Raw genomic sequence first — 22,823 nt, 5'->3', positions numbered from 1 at the left:
AGCGAGATCAAATGTGCGTACCGAATAAATTTTACGAAACCGAATAACATCGGTTCGCTATTAGGTTATTCGAACTCTCGCGTAATACAATCGAACAAGTGGTACGCGTCTGACAAACCTGTAAACATTATGAATGTAATTGTAATTCGTATAGAATGCAACATTACTTCGGGTGCGTACAACAACGATAAACCAGCGTATACGATACACGAATTCGCGATGAACGTTCCACCTGGATATAAATTGTCCGATACTCCTACGCACGTCATTTATCTCCCAGTCGCGAGAAACGTTACCGATATAACGATACGTATAGTGAATCAAAACGGACAGTTCATAAACCTTCGTGGAGAGGCGATATCGATTTGACTTCATATACGGCGTAAACGATAAAAAAATATGCTCACGAACGAAAGATGCTCGTTCTGAACGAGTCGCACGATTGTAAGAATACATCTACGACGACAATCGTACCGCAGACGTCGCAATTATCATTGCTCACCGAACGATACGTTGGAGGAAAGCAGAGAGGAACGGAGGACAGATTGAACGCTGCGAACGTCGCATTTCTACGATCTCTGGGATTCGTCATGAGAAATGAGTCGCGATATTCTACATATAGGAGGTGAACCCATCTTCGACGACCGTATCGTTAAGATCGAAACTCACTTACAACTCATACGCTAACACCACATTCGGATACAGCGATGAAATACGAATACCCATATAACACCAAGATCTGTACACGTTACCGTGCGAGAGATTTCTCTACGTCGAAGGAAAATTTTCAGCGAAGAAACGAGATGGAGACAAATCCGAACAACCAAAACTATCGAATAATTGCGTCGCGTTCATGTTCGATGAGATTCGGTACAAGATAGACGGTGTGAAAATCGATAGATGTAGAAACGTTGGTATTACCAGTACGATCAAAAATTTCGTATCGTTAACCACTAGCAAGAGTATAACGTTAGAAAATGCAGGATAGAACGGCACAATGCACTTATTTCACACAATGCTGTCCGATGATTTCAACTTTTGCATACCACTCAATACACTTCTAGGATTTTGCGAGGATTACAAACGCATAGTGATAAACGCGCGACGAACTTATCCTGATACGTGCGCGTAACGATAACAATTGCGTTGTGGCGCATGAATCGGCGGAACCTAAAATCACGTTACCGAAGATACAATGGAAAATGCCACATGTAGTGCTGAACGATGTCAATAAATTATCACTTTTGCGAACGTTGGAAGGTGGACGATATCTCAGCATGTGTTTCCGGTCGAGGGACCTGTACGAATTTCGTCTGCTTCAAAGCACAACGAAGCATTCGTGGGCTGTTAAAACATCGCAAATGGAAAAACCGCGATATGTAATTTTTGCGCTTCAAACCGGAAAAAGAAACGTACCGTCGCAAAATGGTTCGCAATTCGACGAGTGTAATCTCACTAATGTGAAACTTTTTTTAAATTCTGATTTTTATCCTTACGACGATATGAATTTAGATTTCGAACGCAAGAAATACGCTATTCTCTACGATATGTATGTAAAATTTTAAAAGACGTACTACGGTCACGACAATCGCGACACTATGTTATCTATCGGGAAATTTCTTATACACGGCCTATTCGTAGTGATCGATTGTTCTCGCCAAAACGAATTGATAAAAAGCGCTACTGTGGATATTCGTATAGAATTCGAGTGTAAGGAAAATATTCCACTGAACACCACAGCTTATTGTCTTATTATTCACTACAGGGTGATAGAGTACAATCCATTGACTAATGTTATTCGCAAAATCGTATAATATTTTTCAAGCTCTCTCCTTCCTTGTCAAATGTCACGCTGTCGTATTATAATGTAAATACACATGAAAAAAGTACGAAACATGATTCATTACTATTGACGAAGCATTTTGTCGTGTCGTATATATGAAAAAATCATGGAACGCGATTCATTACTCTTGACAAAGCGTTCGAGTACATATCGTTTTTTTTCTGCTGCGTGTCGTATACTTGTGCTACATCGCGATGTCCCCCGCGTTCGTCATCATCGTCGTCATCTTCGTTACGACGACAGAGACGAATCGTCAAGGCATAGATACTGAAACAATTCTGTATCTACAAAAGTACGGTTACTTGCGTAACAGTGAAAACAATACGCAATTATCCTTCGAAGAGAGAGAAATTAAACAAGCGATTTCGTTATTTCAAGAATATTATCAAATACTGGGTGATGGTACATTGAATAACTATATGTTGTATCAAATGCATAAACCACGATGTGGTCTCCCGGACATTTTGCATCACGAGCATAATACAGGTAGGAAGAAATGGTCGAAAACACATCTCACATGGAACTTCCATTTGGCGGACGTGCACATCTTGAAAACTACCGCATTCGCGTTCTCGCTATGAGCAGCGAATTCGTCTTTATCGTTCCAACGTAAAACGTTAAATCCCATCTTAATATCTTAATATCTTATCGTAGTGGCACACATACGTACGCTGATCGTAAATGTAACAAGGAAATTTGCTCCTCTTCGTTCGATGGATCTAGTGGAGTACTCGCTCACGCGTTCTATTCTTCAAATGTTGTCAATTACACCGCTGAAATATACGAGGTCTGTTCAAAAAGTATCGCGAATTTTGAATTTCCGCGGATTACATATATTCGATTTTCGATTTTTTTGTGGCGTTATGTTGGTACTCATGTCTCTCACTTATACCGACAAGTTCGGCCATTTTGAATGTTCAGTTAATTTTTGACAGCTGCTTTGCTTGCACGTGTTTTGGCTCGTCTTCGATTTTTGCCTATTCCAAAAAATGGATCAAAGAATCTGTATCAAATTTTATGTGAAAAACAAAATTAAGTGCACGGACGCATTCCGAATGTTGACTGTGGCATATGGTGAAGCTACCTTGGACAGAAGCAACGTTTATCGGTGGTATAAAATGTTCTCAGAGGGCCGAGAAGATGTGAACGACGAAGAGCGTGCTTTCGGTCGAATGTGAAGGTTTTGCTTACAGTTTTCTTCGATTGCAAGAGCGTGGTGCATCATGAGTTCTTGCCACAGTGTAGAACGGTCAATAAGGAATATTACCTGCAAGTTATGCGCAATTTGCGCGAAGCAATCCGCCAGAAACGCCCGGATTTGTGGAAGAACAAAAATTGGCTTTTGCACCATGATAACGCCCCTGCTCACACATCGTTGTTTGTGCGCGAATTTTTGGCCAAAAACAACACACTAATGATGCCGCAGCCACCGTATTCCCTAGATCTGGCCCCCTGTGACTTTTTCTTGTTCCCGAAACTGAAGAGGTCCATGAAAGGATGACGCTACGCTACGATTGAGGAGATAAAGACGGCATCGAAGGAGGAGCTGAACAAGATCACAAAAAATGATTTTTTGAAGTGCTTCGAGGATTGGAAAAAACGTTGGCACAAGTGTATAATATCTGATGGGGATTACTTTGAAGGGGACAAAATAGATATTCATGAATAAATAAATAATTTTTGAAAAAACACAAAATTCGCGATAGTTTTTGAACAGACCTCGTATGTAGATGCTACAGAATCGTAGCGTATATATCTAACCGAAAAATCTGCTAGTAACAATGATTATCTGCTTAATATGGTAACACATGAAATTGGACACGCATTAGGATTACCACACAGTTCGCGTGAAGACTCCATAATGTTCGCATATGTTACTGCTAATAATAAGAATAGAATCGTTAAACTCAACATAGAGGACATTTTAGTCATTCAACAACTCTATGGAATTAAAAATCCAAAACTAACAACTACACCATCGATGTCAACAACACCACCAACTATCGAAATTACTACAAATAAACCCGAGTATGTAGATCTCTGTACTTTACAATATGTGAATACGGTATTGGTATTGCATCATCGAATATTCGTCACGTACCAACGCTACGTATCGATAAATATAGATGATACAAAATACGACGGACCGCACATACTAAACAGCTACATGGATTTCCTTCCGGAGAATTTCTCCTTATCAGCCGCGTATCAAAGGCCTTCGGGTGAACTAGTACTGTTTGTAAATAATATAGTTTACATGATCGAGTATTCCAGTTTCAAATTGAAAAAAGGTTGGCCAAAACGTCTCTCGAGTTTAGGATTTCCCCCGAATGCTTTGATCGATACCGCAGTAAATACTAACAAAGGACAAACCTACGCGATCTTCAATAGTAACGACGTGGCGCAGATAGACGAATGTAGTATGAGTGTTCGCTCATATCAATCGTTACAAGCGGTATTCCCAGGAATACCACCAGCTCCGACCTTGGCCTTCCGATATATAAATGGTAATCTGTACTTTGCTAAAAAATAACAATTTTACACATTTAACGAATTCACGAGAACCGTAACAGAGGTTGGTAAATTTAATCTAAACGTACTCAAATGTTCGAGAGACGGATTATTACGACAAATGCAAGATATCTTTGGTCGACTAATTCGATCGAGTAATACATTGACAAAACACATCGAGAAATAAGACGAAGAAGGAGGAGGAGGAGAAGGACAGAATGGAAGGACATATATAACATATACTATAATACTTTTACATAATCAGTACGAAAGAAACGATCATTCCGACAATCGTTTGTACGCACTTTCCAAGCTTTTTTTTCTCGATCATGAGAATGCTCAACAACGTGGATATCGAAAATTATCTTATGGAACGGGACAGTAGCGATGAATGAAGCACGAAGAAGAAAAAAACAGTCGACGATTCAACTGATGCAAATCCAGATAAAGACAACAGGTAGATACTTTTTTTCTTTGCGTGTCTTTTTTCCATCTACTAATTTCTTTTTTTCCTTAATTACAGACATCTACTCGCACATCATCCTACCGCACGCATTCTCGAGAGAAGATATCCGTTTATTGTAACTGGCTACAAATACTTGAACATTGGTATCGATGTCACACTCCCCTCTCACGTAACTATCATTTTGGGAGATTGTCACGGTAAAGAGATTCCGCTTTCACTGGACATCTGGAGAGAGCTTCTCGAACAAAAACACGTTATCTTGTCCCTTTTGCAGTACGACGAAAACAATAAAGGAATACGTGTGCCGTCTCCGATGTACGTTGAAAATCTAATACGCTTCGGACGAATAAATAATTTACCAATACTGCGTCTAGAAACAAGTACAGCTCGTCTATCCATGTCGAAAAGTACTGTACTTAATATATTTAATCTCGAACACTGTGTAAATCGTCTCATTTCCTCTCTAACCGCAATGACCGATAACGTCGACAAAAAATTTTCACGACTTCTCGCTATCGCGTCCACTGTCACGAAATCTGCGAACATGCTAAAAACGATGTATGATAACGAATCCTTCGACCGCAACGACATACTCGATTGCGAGTTGATCGCCTTGATTTTCGAAGAACGTTAATTGTAACACTAACGATAAAACTTATACTTTTACGACTTCTTGCAGTCGCGTCCACCGTCACGAAATCTGCGAATATACTCGAAAAAAAACGAAACATGATTTCGATCGCGACGACGTATTCGAGTTGATCGCATTGATTTTTGAAGAACGTTAAACGATAAACTTACACTTTTAAAATATACACAAGTATTATATTTTATATATCCCTACCTCTACACACACATATATATCTTTACATAAAGATGGGCATATGTGTATCTTTACATAAAGAAAACTCGCGCTAACGCAAACTTAATGGGGGAAAAAATAGCAAAAAGGAAAACGGAAATGGATGTGAAATCATATATATAATCATATGATATATATATATATATATAATTACTCGCGCTAAACGAGCGTTAGTAGCGAAGAAAAAAACGCGTCTTACGTTTCTAATACCGTTCGTTATTTTTGTCGAAATCGATAAAAATATGACAAACCGTGCGAACATTGACAACTTAGCCAACGTAGTCGAATACATTAGAAACGTGGATCCGGAACAATTCGCAAATATTCTTGACGAAATATTCGAAGAAATAGATTTCGAAATAGATTGCGATTCCGACGAAGATTCCGGTTACTAGTGCTAGTGATTTTAGCGAACACGATCCTTAAGGATGCGGTGAGAAAATTGAAACGTTGGTGCGAGCGAGAGCGACAGCGCACGCTGGAAGAAACATATATAAATGGAAAGAAATCTTATCGTATCTTTAAGGATGCGGTGAGAAACGTGAGGTAAGACTTTTTTATTACTATTAAACTAACGACGATCGAATGCAACGGGTGCGCGCGAATCGATCGAACGCAATTCCGATACGAGTGAGAAACGTGCGAGCGAGAGCGACAGGCGGGAAGAAAAAACGCGCGAACTCCCTCAGTCGCTCGCCCGCCCTCGAGCTCGCTGGATCGTCATCGGCGCGTCACGCCGTGACGTCACGAGCTCACACACATATGCGCCCGTGGGGACGGGGGCCGGGGAGGAAAACTATGAGAGGTGGTGGGAGGACAAAGCAGCTCATGGCTGCCCCCCCCCCCCCCGCACCACAACCCCTCTCGCCCAGTTTTCCCCCCGGCCCCTCACTCCACGGCTTGCTCCATGGTCGAATATATACATAGATAGTCTACTATAAAATCATTATTATTAAATCATTTAATTATTATTTTCGTTCAATTAAGTATAGTATCAATTTGGAATAACAAAAAACGAAAAATCAATAACTTTGTTTTACAATGTTCTTAATACAATTATAAAGGAAGAGAACAACATATTTGTTTTAAAAACGCAGTAGCATTAAAAATTTCTTACTAATGACATTTTATTTTCTGAAATCTGTGTGTACAATTTTTTATCAAATAGATGTATTAACTGATATTAAAGTCGTGCAAATGATACAAATAACTGAACTGTTAGTTAATCGGCACATTGTGGTTAAAAACGAACACCCTTTTCGTAAAGTTCGATTATATATAATAGTTTCCTTGATTTAAAAAGTGCTATATTTAATCATTAAATCATTAAATAAAAAAATAATATTATTGAATCAAAAAATATTTGACTCTACTACATTATTTAAAACAAATATGCTGTTCTTGGATTAAATTTCTCATATAACGATATTAAGAGCGTTATTGATTGAAATTGTCATTATCGATCAAAAGTTTATTTTGTTATGGCAATAAATATTATGATTGAAGATTAATATGAAATTTTCAAAATCAATTTCATCTGAGAGATTAATATTATTGTGTAGGAAAAGGACATACTGTGTTTACGAATTCTTATTTAGTTCGTGCGTTTCCGATTTTGACGATATGTGCTAGAGTATCAGCGCGCCTGCGCAAGACCGAAAGATTAGAAGAAGGCGAGAACAAAAGGACAGTCTAACAACAGCGAGGCACACGACGAAGAATTGAGGTGAAAAACAAAGAGTCTCTCTGCTAAACCGTCGGCCAACGATACTGGCTCACCGAACAATTCCATTCTCTGGATGTCGTCTGATATCTTACAAATTTGAGGGCTCGTCCGGGATATGTACGACAAGAGCTGGTGAGAGACGATTAGACGAAAGATAGACGAAAGACAGAGAAAAGACGAAAGAAAAGACGTAAAACTAAAAGACGAAAGAGAGACGAAAGACGGAGAAAAGACGACAGAAAAGACATAAAACTAAAGACGAAAGAGAGACGAAAGTCGGAGAAAAGACAAAGGAAAAGACGTAAAACTAAAGACGAGAGAGAGAAAAGACGGAGAAAAGACAAAGGAAAAGACGAAGAGACGAAAAGACAAAGGAAAGACGTAAAACTAAAGACGAGAGAGAGAAAAGACGGAGAAAAGACAAAAGAAAAAACGAAGAGATGAAAAGACAAAAGACGAAAGTCAACTACAAGGTGGCGCAGCGACACCAGAAACACCGGCAAGACCGCGAGTGCGTCGATAACGCCAACGGCAAGAGGAAGGTGACAATACGACGCGAGTGAGTGCGTGACAGTAGCGACGGCAAACACGTGTCACGGTGCGCGGAGTGTGCGAAGATAAGATGAGCAACCTCGCGCAAATAAAAGCTATTCGACAAAAGATACGTACGGCGACGACCGTTGCCGTGACGGCTTTGCATAGATTCGTGTTCGAAAAGGAAGGCGACCGCAAGAACCGACAGAGACTTCGAAGACTTCACCTTTAAGAAAGACACGGTAGGGTACGTGAACAAGATAGAAGCAGCGCGAAAACTATCGATCGGCGACTTAATATCATGCTGCAACATCCTGGGTCTAGAATACAGCGGGAATAGAGAAGAGATCATATCGCGCATACTACATGGCTTAATGGACCTAGATACACTCACGCCAAAAAACAGGACGGCGAATTAGACGAAGAGGAAAGTGACGAGGGAACAGCTGACGAGCAAGACGAGGAAAGGGAGGAGCAAAGAAGTAACAAAGAAAGTGAAAATGACCTCGAAGAGAACCACTCTATCAGAGGCAACCAAGTGAATATTCGCAATGACATATCGAGACGTGCAAGACTCAATAAAAACTTTTTGAAGAAAAGACGCATATCCGGTTGAAAGATGAGTATCTGAATTCGAAGATGTGGTTAACTTGTTTGGATGGTCGAAATTACAGAAACTAGTGTTCGCAAAGAAATCACTAGCTGGACCTATTAAAATGCTCATCGACAGCGAAGGCATTATCAAGTCGTGGAAGAAATTAAAAGAAATTCTACAAGACGAATTTATAGACAAAATAAACAGTGCTCAAATACATGATATGCTGTTAAAAGAAGATTGAAGAGAGACGAAACCGTACCGGAATATTATTATGTGATGAAAAAAATAGCTAGAGGCAACATAGAAGCAGAAGCGCTCATGAAGTACATGATTGATGGACTTCCGGAAAACGCGCAAGATTATATTGTACGGAGCAAAAAAACTGACGGAATTCAAGGAGAAGCTGAAAGTATACGAAGCAATTCGGAAGAAGAATACTGGGGACGAGAGAGAGAAATAACATGCAGAAGAAGATAGAAGAAGCGAGGAAACCAATATCAAAAGGTGAAAAGGAACAGGAAACAGACGTGAGGTGCTACAATTGTAGCGGTAAAGGACACAAAGCTAAAGACTGCAAGAAGAAAGAACTAGGTAAAAAGTGTTTCAAGTGTCAAAAATAGCGTGTCATCGGGGTCCGTGTTAGAGGGAACGAAATGGTTGTTCTTTCTCTCTCTCTCACCCGTTGCCTTCTAACCCGTTGTCCTCTCTGTCCCGCCCATTGCGGTTGTGCACTTATCATAATATTCGCGCTCTCTCTTCCACCCATTGCGCTCTTTTCCATGTTGTCTTTTCTTCTTTTGCACGCGATTTTATTAAATAGACATTTGTTTTTTACGATTTTTTAATAATATGACTCGGCAATAATTTTAATTTAGCAACTGATAATATTTAGTAATACAAATGGTCAAGCATGCTTTCTTATCAAGGAATTCAGTACGGAGATATGAAGAAGAAATGATTGAGAGACAAAGGATTGAATAATTTTAAACAAAGAGTAATATAAATTTTAATATTTATTTATTTGATATTGTCATTTTTCATGTAATGCATGGCATACAGTATGATCTGAATATGCTATCAATTCACATTCGATATTAGAATTTCTATCATAAATCTCGTACAAAATACTTGTATTTATCGCATCAAATTTATTCATAATGCAATTTTGACATTAATAAGTCATGAAATATTTGAATTTATCGTTTACACTATTCGTACAATGACATAAATTGGAATATACGTGTTCAACGCATCAAGTTCAAGCATAAAAAGTTGTCGATGGTTTCATATACAAACACTTATTACATAATAATAATTTTACATTGTGCACGTTATGTATTTTGACCAGTTCAATCACAAAATCTTGAATCACTAATGATAACGATGGAGCATAACTGCACCAATCACTCGATATCCACCCATTTATCGACGAATATCCACGTAGCAGAACGATGCGATTACTTCGAGTGTCACCGATCGCGATTTCCACATGAGGCAGAGGTTATTCCAATATGCAGATATTTGTAAGGTGTTGGTGTTAATGCGTATCTTCTTTTTAAGATATTAGGCATATAGCGAGGAAATGTGCTGTAATAAAAAAGACAAATATAGGTAAGCAAGATGTAGAGAGAAAATATAAAAAATTAAAAGATTATAAAATTATAATACTTACTTGCGTGACTCTTTCTTGCATTTCCGAGGAAAGCGGTAACGACTGTAATGAGAATCTGCTCTATGTTGTACAAGTGCTTCACCGGTGTCCATTGAACTACTGATATAATAACATGGCCATATCTCTCTTTTAAATACCGAATCTCTCAATCAATATTCGAAAGTTTCACATTCCATCGATATTAGAGCGTTTAAAGTGAGCAGACCGACTGAATCAGTAATATCATCATATGTATCTTTAATAAGTGCTCCCCATTTCACATTTTCCAGCGGAATATCCAATTTATTATTGGAAATTATTATTTTAGCATCAATAATTATTTCCAATTCGTATTTGTGAGCTAAATGAAAATATTTGAAAATACTTCAATATAAACATCATTAATATCAACAAAAGGAAGATCATATTTTATAACACAGTAGTAATATGTATGCTTCAGTCCTATGTTTATATGTGATAGAGTTTTCATCGCTAATACCATAAATTATACATATGAAGATTTGAATATACACAATCATTATAATTTGAATCATACGTATTGATATCTTCACATATCTGCCATCTCCCATGTTTGGCACCATGTATTGTTGCGAGTAAACACATTTCGAAATCCAAGTACTCTATCACGAAGTAAATGCACCATCGACGAACAATGTTGTTTATTTGTACTAATTTTGCGTAGAATAGCGGAAACTCACAATTCTCGATTGAAGTACGGTGCAGTAGAAGCTAAGAGATTGATACATTAGAATTCTCTTTATACATGTATCCTCCTTCACTTCTTTTCAGACAGTGTATCCAATACAGAATTTTACTTAATTTTGGAAATATGTGAGTTAATTTTTTCAATGTAACTGCCATCAAAACCTACGTTAAAATAAATGCAATGATACATGCACTTTGACCATATCAAATCTTTTTATGTAAGGAGATCGGCGCCAATGACAATAAAGTCTGTCTGTTCCCATTATCTTTTTCAAAAAATGAGTTTTAAAGCAATGTATCCAATCTAAAATATTACTTAAAAAATATGCAAGTTAATTTTTAACGTAACTCATTGATGCACAATGACAAATGTACTAAGAATGCACTTTAATGATATCAAACCTTTTTTTTATCTAAGAGATCGACGTCAACAACAATAAAGTATATCTGTCTCCCTCCCCCCCCCTCTATGAAAATAATGCACCATCAATATCCTATTTTCATCTAGTTTTTTGTCAAAAATGTGAAATTTATCTTAGTTATCGATGTAGAAGTCATACAATGAATCTTAGGAATACATAAGTAAAAAATTCGGAAATGAAAAAAGAGTTGAGTGTACACAAAAATGCAACTCCTATCCTCAATAGCATATAAAAATGGAGAGATCTATATATACGCTGTTTGTAGTGAAATTGAAAGGTTTGAGGGAATACATATCCGAATCTCCAATTTTTTCAAAATTTTATCTTCGAGTTTTATTCAAGATGGAATACGAAGATGTACAGGGTGGGCCATCTATTGGTACGTTTTTGAATTTCGTCGTATGGCAACACCGAACGAGCTACAGACCCGAAATTTTGACAGTTTATTAGTCATACCGTCCGCGGCACGAAACAACATGTTTTCTCTTGAAGAGCGTTTTGAAATTTTAAAAACTTATTTTCAAAGTCAGTGCTGTGTCGCCGAAACTGTACGAATTTTGAAAAGAAATATGGGTCGTGATAGAGCACCCACCGAAGGAGCTATACGCAAATTGGTGAGGAAAGTTCGTGAGAAAGGGATGTTAGTGGATGACAGAAGTGGTCCCAGAGCTCGGACAGTGCGCACACCCGAGAATATTGAGGCTGTGGCCCAAAGTGTGAGACAATTCCAGCTTTGAAAAACAATATTACGACTGTTTTGAGTGAAATTGGCGCCGAGGTAGTCCAAAATGTCATTAATAATTGGGGTGACCGAATGGCATACTGTAAGGCCAGTAGAGGGAGCCACATGAACGAAATCGTTTTTCATTCTTGACGCGGATACTTTTAGCTTCACAACAAAAAAAAAATTAATAAAAAATATCAATGTATGCTCATTTGATCGCATTTTTAAAAACGTACCAATAGATGGCCCACCCTGTAGTAGAAATAGAAGTAGAACATGAAACTCAAGAAGAATTAAAAATTGATTTAGAAGATTCAGAAGATGAATTTATAATTGATGAAGAAAAATCAGATTATGGTATTGCGGACTCATGTTATGAAAGCGACAGTGACAGTGACATTCTTAATCATGCTGAAGTAATAAATCGTTTGATAACGCGAGCTGAAATCAAGATTTTGGATGGAACAAATAGGATGTACGTCATGTATACTTTTATTATTTATATACTGCAAACCATTCTTCAGATCGTGACAAGTTCTGCTCATCGTACATCATAAGAATGCATGATTTATTTTTACGACTTCACACTGTTCGACAACATGTTATTAGTCAGTATATACATGTTGATGATATGCATTGTAAGAAATGTCGAAATCCGCTGTATCAAATATTACTGTGCAATCTATATCCTATTTGTCCAATGTGAAAGACATTTAACGCAATTGTGCAAAAATTATACTTTTTAAAAATTATGTTGACTGTAAAAATTATATTTTAGTGACTGTAAAAAACAGTACTTTTGAATATGAAAAACGGAACATGATTTAGTAGCGCAAGCTGCTCGATTGAAAGCCACGCGAAAAGAGTATATCACGTGGGAACAGCGTTGCGATAATTTCATCAAATAGCTGGAAGAACAGAGACGTATTAAACGCTCGCGATTATCGATTGGTATTAAACAATCGTTGATCGCTCGTGTCGCGCGGCATAAAAGTTTGAAAGATTCGATGCGTTTTGTGCAAGTGGATGCTGGCTATAACGCGGGACTCCGATGGCGTGAAATAGATACCGCCTTCGAAAGCCGTATATTGACTGGTGCAGTGATAAACTCTGGACACATCGAGCCTCGCCAATTCCTCGAAGATGCGAGAGAAATAGTGCTGGAATATGTAAGAGAAAAATAATAACGTTATGCAGAAAAATAATAATATTAAGATAATATTACACCGCATTTAATGGCGAGTTCATATCAGGTGAAAAACGCGCGAATAAAAGTGTTAATACGAAAAATTATGAACTCTTCTGTTCGTCTAATTTGGAAGAATGGCACGAGTTACGTGTCATAGAGCCTATCCTGACATCGCTGGAGGAATTTCAGGAGCGCGATAGTGGGTGAACGCTGCAGCGTATTCTGAATTTGATCGTAAATGTGAACAAGTTCAATCCGTTGCACGCAGGATGCCACATCGAACTACCACGAGAAATTAAAATGAAGAGAGCGATAATCACCGTGCAAATTTTAAGCAACGTATGTTTTGCGTGGTCGGTGGTAACCGCTCTACATCCAGTTAAAAAGCATACGGAGCGAGCATTATTCTACAGTGCTAAATCTCATAGGCATCCAATTTCCATGACGTTGAGTCAAATTGAAAATCTCAACGACATTTCCATCAATGTTTACATCATTGAAAAGCAAAAAAAAATTCTTTTATTACGACTTATCATCCGAAAGAGGGGCAAATACATCAATCTCTTGTATGTGCAGGATCCATGCAACGATAATACAGGATATTTTGCATGGATCAAGGATTTGTCCCTTGTGAGATCGCAAATTACAGCAACAAAGAATAGAATATATTTCTGTGATAGGTTTGTTACATTTAAAAAAGAAAAAAATTATAAATATTTTCAGCATTTTAAAAATAATAATAAAAATTTATGTTATCTTCCAGATGCTACTATTTTCATACAAGCACGAAATTGGAGATCCACGCAATAGATTATGGAAAATTTAACAATTATCCAGCGCGATCCAGCTGTGAAGACGACAAGTAGTTGAGCTTCAGCAACTACTGCAAGAAGGAAGACGTCCCGTTCATGGTCTACGCCAATCTAGAATGCACTCTAAAGAAGATGAAGATGGACACGGAAACATCCAGCTATACGTATCAGCAACATCGGGTATTTAGCTTAGCATACTGTCCATTGCTCGTATGACAACTTGTTGTTTATGTCGGTTTCGTCGTGGTAACGATTGCGTTGCATGGTTCGCCGAGGAACTTAAACATTTAGCGCATAGTGTAGAGTCTATACTTTCGGCCAATGTACTCATAGCAGATTTTACACGAGATAATTGGCAAAAATTTAACAGCTCAATGCACTGCCATGTGCGAAAAATCGTTCGCGCCGAATGACACGCGAATACGTGATCATTGCCACTTGACCGGGCGATACAGAGGCCCCGCGCATTCAAATTGTAACTTAAATTACAAGGATATTGTATTCCCGTAGTTTTTCATAATTTATCTGGATATGATGCACATTTTATTATCAAGGATATAGCTACCGCGTATGAAGGACGTACAGAATTATTTCCCATAACTAAACACATAAAGAAAAATACACTTTGTTGTGTATTGTGACGCTGTGTTGTGTGTGTGTTTGTGATCACCTTGTAAGAAAGACTCGCTCGTCAAAGTGGTGTATATTAATAACGACTCTCTTTGTTGTAACAATTTAAACTTGCATTTGTTAGTCGGAATTAAGATTTATTCCAAGCAAGCGATAGGCGTTGCTCGTAATCCGATAACTGATGCGTTCGATTAGACGTGTGCACGTGTAACTTGCACTTGGTACGGCTTGGGATATCTTCTCGCAGCCATTAGACAGGTATTGCGAGCAACAATGACCGGCGAATCTCGCCAAAAATTCACGCTCTGAATGCTCTCGCGTATACGATAATGTTACATGACAAAGCACAGCGTTGATACGCGATGAAATTTCGGTGTGGTTCGCTCTGAATGTTCGGGATAAGATCCGTTAAGCGAGTATTGATAGATGATCTGTATTGATCGGGATCGGGAAGCGAACTGACTTCTCGCACGCGGAATGTGTGCGCGATTGTCAACTTCTCGAGTGTTGTGGAAGAGGGGTCGCGTGCCATCTGAATAGACAGCGTGATTAAAAGGAGCGAGATGTACGCATATTTTGAACGAAATGTGCGTCACAAGCATGTTTGAACAGCTCAGATGTTTTGACGACTCGATATCTATGAACCATTTACTTGCCATCCCCGAGAATACATTGAAATTAATGATGATTCCGGAGCACTTCATTTAGAAAATATGTCGATAGCACCAAAAATAATCAAAAGATAACTTGTGTAAAAGTACGTTTTATAGATTCATTTAAATTTCTCAGTATCAGTTTAGAAAAATAAGCATCGTATCTCGATAAAGATAAATTGAAAATTACGCGGTCGGAATTTTTTAATCTCAGCGCGGAATATTTCGATCTTCTCACACGTAAAGGTATATTTCTGTACGAATATGACGACTGTGTTGAAAAATTGAAGGATACGTGTTTATCTCCGTGTGAATCGTTTTACAGTTCGTTAACGAGCGACACTATATCCGAGAATGATTACGCGCCTGCCATGCTCATGTGGCAGCGATTCTCCATTCGAACTTTCGATGAATATAGCAACTTGTACTTAAAAACAGATGTCTTATTGTTGGCCGACATTTTTGAGAATTTTCGCAACAATTGCATCACCAGTTATGAATTCGATCCTGCGTATTATTATACACAACAGAATTTTACATGGGACGCGATGTTGAAACATATTCGCGTCAATTTTGAATTTCTTATCGACGTTGACATGATTCTATTCATCTAATGTGGTATACATGGCGGTCTGAATCAATATTCAAACAGGTACGCGCAGGTCAACAAGTACATCCATCGAAACCATCAACGTACTTGATGTACTTTGACGTTAACAACCTGTGGTTGGACAATGTGTCAACCATTGTCATACACTAATTTTTACTGAGCCGACGATGTAGACAATTTTGATGTTACGACCATCGCGACAAATTCACCGACGAGTTACGTTCTCGAGGTGGAGTATCCGCAACATCTCCATGATGCGCATTCCGATCTATCGTTTTATCCAACGCGCGATAAACCTGGCAAGCGAGAGAAGCTTCTCGCGGCATCGTATGATGAAAAGTGTTACGCCATACATTGTCGCAATCTGCAGCAATCTACTCATCACGGTCTCCGCATTACAAAGATCCATCGTATACTGCAATTCATGCTATCACCGGCTTCGCGAATATATCCAACTCAATACAAATTTTAGAACTTTAGCAAAGAATGATTTCGAAAAAAATTTATTCAAATTTGAAGAATGCACTTTTCGGCAAGAACATGGAGAATATGCGTAACTATGTTAATGTGCGACTCGTAATGCGTTGAGATGGAAGATATGGACGCAATGATCGCGAAAGCAAACTTTCATAATATAATAAAAGCATTTTTTCCGAGAACCTGGTCGCAATAGAAATACACAAATTCGACAAACCGATATACGTAGGTATGTTTATCTTGGACATATCCAAGACGGGGTTATATGAATTCATTACCAGTTATATGAACCGTTGTTTCGCGAAATTGTAAATACACTGATACAGGTAGTCCAATTTATCACATTAGGTGCGACGATGTTCTACACTGTTATGGAGCACGATATCAATCGATCGGACACATTAGAAAATACGCGGTCGCCAATGCGTATAATATTAGTTAGCTCGTAAATAAAAAAGTTCCTGCTTTAAGAAAGATGAAAAAACGGCGCATAATTCGAAATCTTGACTCTTAGAATGAAAAATGTACGCATTGCGCATCGGATAGCAAAAAAGTTCAAGTTACTAAGGCAAAGGATGTCAAGAGCAACGTTGTAGCAAGATTCATAACGTTCAATGATTATACGCGATGTTTCAATGACACAATTGAAATGACGCACAGGTAATCGTGCATAAGATCGAAATTGCACGAAGTATACACCATATCCGAAACGAAAATTGTTCTGAGTCCATATGACAATAAGCGATTATTCCAGATTCTACTGACACATTCCCATGGGGACGTTATAAAATATTATTATAAAAAATTAATTTCTTTTTTTGTATCTATGTATTTTTTTTTATTAATAAAAAACACACTTTTATATGATGTATAATATGTTTAATGTGTACGTGAGGGCAAGTCAATAAGTTCTTAGAAAATCTGTCAGAAGGCACTCGCAGTGTCATGTTACACATTATTTCTTGATAAGTAATATCTTTCAGCTGATTACTATCAAATTTTGAGCAGAATTCATCGCGGTTTCATTTCTGTAGACAATTAAAGCGAACAACTTTAGTATTTTTTGTAAAATGGAAAAAAAACGGATCTCGTGCAGTGAGCAAACATCTACATATGAAATCAAACATCTACATACGTTTAACGCCGAAACAAATCAAAGTTGAGTTGGATAATGTTCATAGCACATCTGCACCAGCGTTTGCGACTGTATACAATTGGATGAATGAATTTAAACATGATCGTCCAATGTGGTTGCTACGCCAGAAATCATCGATAAAGTCCACGATATTGTTTTGACTGATCGATGAATGAAAATGCGCGAGATTGTTGAGGCTACAGACATACCACATGGAACAGTGATTTCAATTTTGCACGAACAATTGGATATGAAAAAGCTCGGTAAGATAGATGCCGCGTTTGCTCACTGTGGACCATAAGCGCGACCGTGTGACGATTTCAAAACAATGTTTGGAAATGTTTCAACGTAATCCAGATGAATTTCTGCGTCGATTCATTACTGTGGACGAAACATGGATTTACTTCACACCCGAAACGAAGGAACAGTCAAAACAATGGACTTCACTGAGCGAATTAACTTCGAAAAAGGCGAAGACCGTGAAGTCGGCCGGAAAGGTGATGGCCACAATTTTTTGGGATGCACGCGATATAATTCATATCGATTACCTTCCGTCGAAGCAAACGATTAATGGTGATTACTACGCAGCTTTATTGGATCGTTTCAACAACATTTTAAAGAAAAAACATCGAAAAAAATTTGGCGAAGAAGAAAGTGCTCTTTCATCAAAACAATGCACGGGTTCACACGTGCCGGCATCGATGAAAAGCCAAATTCAACGAATTTAGCTACGAATTGCTTTCAGCATAGTCGTCAGATTTAGTCCCCTGCGACTATTTCCTGTTTCCAAACCTGAAACAGAGGCTTATTTTGAAGGACAAATCATATTATTCGGATGGTTTGAAAAAGTTGGAGAATCATTGGATCAAGTGTATCGAGCTGAAAGGAGAGTATGTTGAGAAATAAAAATGAATCGATCAAAAAAATGTGTTTTACTATGGTTTTCCAAAAACTTATTAACTTGCCCTCGTGTGTGTGTGTGTGTGTGTGTGTGTGTGTGTGTGTATGTGTGTGTGTATATATATATATATGGGATGGCATGAATATACGGCCCCACTTGTCCCGAAGGGCGTCACAAGCCTCTAAGCTCGAACGGCGCGGCGCGCCTGCTAGGCCACTCCCGCTCCTCGCGACCCGCGCGCCGCGCGCTCAGTGGGCCGTACTTTTGGCAATAATAGGTCGGGAGGACATGCGTATTCGGCTATCTTTAAACATTAATATCTCGTTAATTATTGCGAGCATTGCAAAATAGTGGAGGACTTTTCTATTCAGTTTAGTCCACTCTACCTGCTCGGGACGAGTGGGGCCATATATTCATGCCACCTGTATATATGTATATATATATATATATATATATATATATATATATATATAGCAGATGGAGTTGAAAATCAACTGATAACATTCTGATAGTTGTTTATAGCTATTAAGTATCAGTCCGATAACTGTTAAGTATCAATCTGATAGCTAAATAATAGTCCGATAGTTATTCAATATACGTTTAATTGCGCTTCAATGTGAAATACTGCAAGCGACAAAAACGCTGGAATCTTCCGAATGCGATGTCTTCTCGATTCTTTTGGCTGAGGCGCTTTTTTTCAAGGCATTATACTTTTTGCCACTGATATATTGATTATAATAATCTAATAAATGATAATCTAATTGTAACAGATAAATGCTGAAGTTTATTCATAGAATCTTTCGAACGTGTGTTTTTTTTTCGGGTGAGGTATAAACTTTTGTCCGGAGCATTGTACTTTTGCCTGTTGATATAATGCACTAATCTAATTATAAAAATGCTGAAGTTTATTCATGAGATCATTCGATCGCGTGATATACTTTTCGGCTGAGATGTAAATTTTGATCAATGCATTGTTCTTTTTCTCAGAATAGTATCATGTTCCATAAACATCTTTATAAAATCTCGCACAGCCTCGCAATTAATTAGTCTGCTTGTCGAGTCTGTCACTCGGTCTATTCGTTAATCAGTCGCTCGATCTATCAATAATGGCTAATATCAACACTTTGGTTGTATGCTGCATAACGTATATTCATTTCATTTCCTAATAAAGAGTTTTTTATTGTCAAATTGAGGCATTTGATTTGAGGATGTCAAAACAACAAAGCGATATACTTTAGAACTTGTAAAAAAATTTTTTCTATCTTTAAAAACGTTTTATAATCCAATTAAATGCAACTTTTAAAAGCCCTAGAAGGTCCTGGGAAATTTCAACTGAATCTTGTTCTGGATGAACAGACTTACAATTTGAGAGTACCTCAATTTAATAACTCATTTGAACGCTTGAAGTCTTGTTAAAATAAAAAATGAACTCAACGCTTGAACTCAACATTTAGTCATTTTTTCACATTAATCGGATTGTATTTCTTAAGGCATATATCATAGAGCTAAATGAATTATTGCATCGTGTTCAGCGACCAAGAAAACAGTACCACATTTAGAAACCAAAGCCATTTTTGCATCAAATCAAATGTATTAAGAAAAATCAAAATTTTGATTTAAAAATCATTTACTAACGATCTCTAAATCTTAATATTTTTTTATTTAAAAGTGATCTTTTGAATAGAAACTTTTGAACTGAGAAATCAATAAAAAAAATTTTTTTTCTTGTCACTTCTAATATACACATATTAGGTGTTGGAATTAATTCGTAGCGTTTTACAAGAGATGGCACAAGCAGTACACTATTTCGTTGTTACCTATAGTTCTGTATACATTGTAAACATCTATCATAGGACGTCATTTGCCGTACATAACCTTTCTTGAAATCATAAATAACAATACTGTATAATTCATTGAATATGTCAAAATTTGTGCCAGATAAAGTGTTTTTGCGGGGAGTTTTGCTTCATTACTTTAATATGAACAAAAGTGCAGCTGAAGCTCATCGTATTTTAGTGGATGTGTATAGTGAACATGCTCTGGCTGAGCAAACGTGTAGGAAGTGGTTTGCACGTTTTAAAGCTGGTGATTTCGACTTGGATGACAAGGAGCGACCTGGTCAGCCGAAAAAATTTGAAGATAACGATTTGCAGGCACTGCTCAATGAAAACTCATGTCAAACACTTAAAGAATTATCTACGTCATTGGAAGTTGACTTCTCAACAATAGGAAAACGTCTTAAAAGTTTGGGCATGATCCAGAAGGAAGGACATTGGGTCCCATATGAATTGAAACCAAGGGATATTGAGAGACGTTTTCTCACGTGCGAACTGCTGCTTCAACGGCAGAAAAGAAAAGGTTTTTTGCATCGGATTGTTACCGGTGACGAAAAGTGGATCCATTATGACAATCCAAAGCGCAGAAAGTCATGGGTTAAGCCCGGCGAACCATCAACATCAGTGGCAAAGCCCAATATCCATGGCTCAAAGCTCCTGCTCTGTATTTGGTGGGATCAGAAGGGTGTCATATACTACGAACTGCTAAAACCGCATGAAACCGTTACTGGAGATCTCTACCGACGGCAACTGATGCGCTTGAGCCGTGCATTGAAGCAAAAACGGTCGGAATACTTCGAAAGACACGATAAAGTCATCTTGCTGCACGACAATGCTCGCCCACACGTTGCAAAACCGGTAAAAACATACCTGGAAACACTTAAATGGGAAGTGCTACCGCACCCGCCGTATTCTCCTGATATTGCACCTAGCGACTACCACTTGTTTCGATCATTAGCTCATAGCTTGTGCGAGCAGAAGTTCACATCTTACGAAGATTGTACAAAATGGTTCGATTCCTGGATTTCATCTAAAGATGAACTTTCATCTAAAGATGAACAGTTCTTCCGACGCGGTATTCATTCACTGCCCGAAAGATGGTCAAAAGTAGTAGAAAGTGATGGGAAGTACTTTCATTAATATATTTTTTAATGCTCATGTGAAATAAATAACATTCTTTCATTTAAAAAACGCTACGAATTAATTCCAACACCTATACATATACGAGGGTTGTTCTATAAATTAGGTAAATTTTTGCGAGATGGCGCCATAATGAACTGTGTAGTATATGACCAAGAAGTAACTAATCAAACTGCCTCATATCAAGTTTCAGCCAAAACCAACGTTTAGTTTACGTGTGGCAGATGTTGGAAGTGAGCATGGCAGTGTCATAAAAATGGAGAAAAACGAATTCCGTGCAGTGATTAAACATTTTTATTTAAAGAAGTGGACGGCTGCGCAGATCAAAGCCAAATTGGATGAAATTCACGGAGACTGCACCAGCGTTGAAGACCATTTATTTTTGGATTAATGAATTCAAAAGAGATCGGATATCAATCAAAGATGAAGCGCGCCCCGAATGTCCAGTTGAAGTCACTACGCCAGAAATAATTTTAAAAAATCCATCGCATCGTCATGGAAGATCGCCGAATGAAGATGCATGACATAGCTGAGATTGTAGGCATCTCAATAGATAGGATGCATAATATTCTGCACAAAGAATTAAAAATGAAAAAGTACACGATGGACCGCGATTGCTGACTATCGACCAAACACACATACGAAAAGACATTTCGCAGCAGTATTTGTCGATACTTGAGCGCAATCCACAAGACTTTTGGCATCAATTCGTGACTATAGACGAGGTCAACCCCTACACATCCGAATCAAAACAATAGTCGAAGCAATGGACAGCCTGGTGAATGTTCGCTGAAAGTGAAGACTGTTTCGTCGGTCGGGAAAATAATGGCCACTGTTTTTTGAGATTCCCAAGAAATCGTCTTCATTGATTACTCACAGAAGTATTCACACCTCCACATTGGCAATGGCAATTTGCATGAATTAAAGTTCGAATCACTGTCCCATCCCTATTCTCTGATTTGGCCCCTTATTACTTCTTTCTATTCCCAACCTCAAGATCTGGCTCGAGAAAAAGAAATTTTCGTCCAATAAGAAGATCATCGTTGCTGGATGAGTATTTTAAAAGCTTTGAGACTTCTTACTTTTCAAGAAGAGATCAAAAAATTGGAATATAGCTAGACTAAATGTGTAGAGCTCCAAGGAGAGTTTGGACATCGAAAAGTGAAAAAGAATTTTCCGGAAAATAGGTGATTTTATTGCCCGCCTCATCATCTCCGTGACGATGTATGTATAGACGTTACCTCGAGCTCGTTGAGATTACAAAAACTGTAAATAAGACAAGCGATACAATACAATGAATTCGTGGAAGAACTTGAACCGTAAACGAGAGTTGTATGACAGATAACATTGAAAAAATGATTCACGAAAATACACGCGA

The 22,823-nt window shown here is 38.0% G+C and overlaps 1 protein-coding gene across 1 annotated transcript; it reads left to right on the top strand.

Annotated features, from left to right (window-relative positions):
- Positions 1 to 3,641: 3,641 nt before the first annotated feature.
- Positions 3,642 to 4,376, top strand: LOC105144972 (matrix metalloproteinase-14). The gene has a single exon (XM_011054243.2). It carries the CDS (start codon positions 3,642 to 3,644, stop codon positions 4,374 to 4,376), a length of 735 nt encoding a protein of 244 aa, XP_011052545.1.
- Positions 4,377 to 22,823: the final 18,447 nt, after the last annotated feature.

This window comes from Acromyrmex echinatior, unplaced genomic scaffold (assembly GCF_024713525.1).
Source record: "Acromyrmex echinatior isolate Ae372 unplaced genomic scaffold, ASM2471352v2 Scaffold24, whole genome shotgun sequence".
In the NCBI taxonomy this organism is placed as follows: domain Eukaryota; kingdom Metazoa; phylum Arthropoda; class Insecta; order Hymenoptera; family Formicidae; genus Acromyrmex; species Acromyrmex echinatior.
This window is presented reverse-complemented; position numbering and strand designations above follow the sequence as displayed.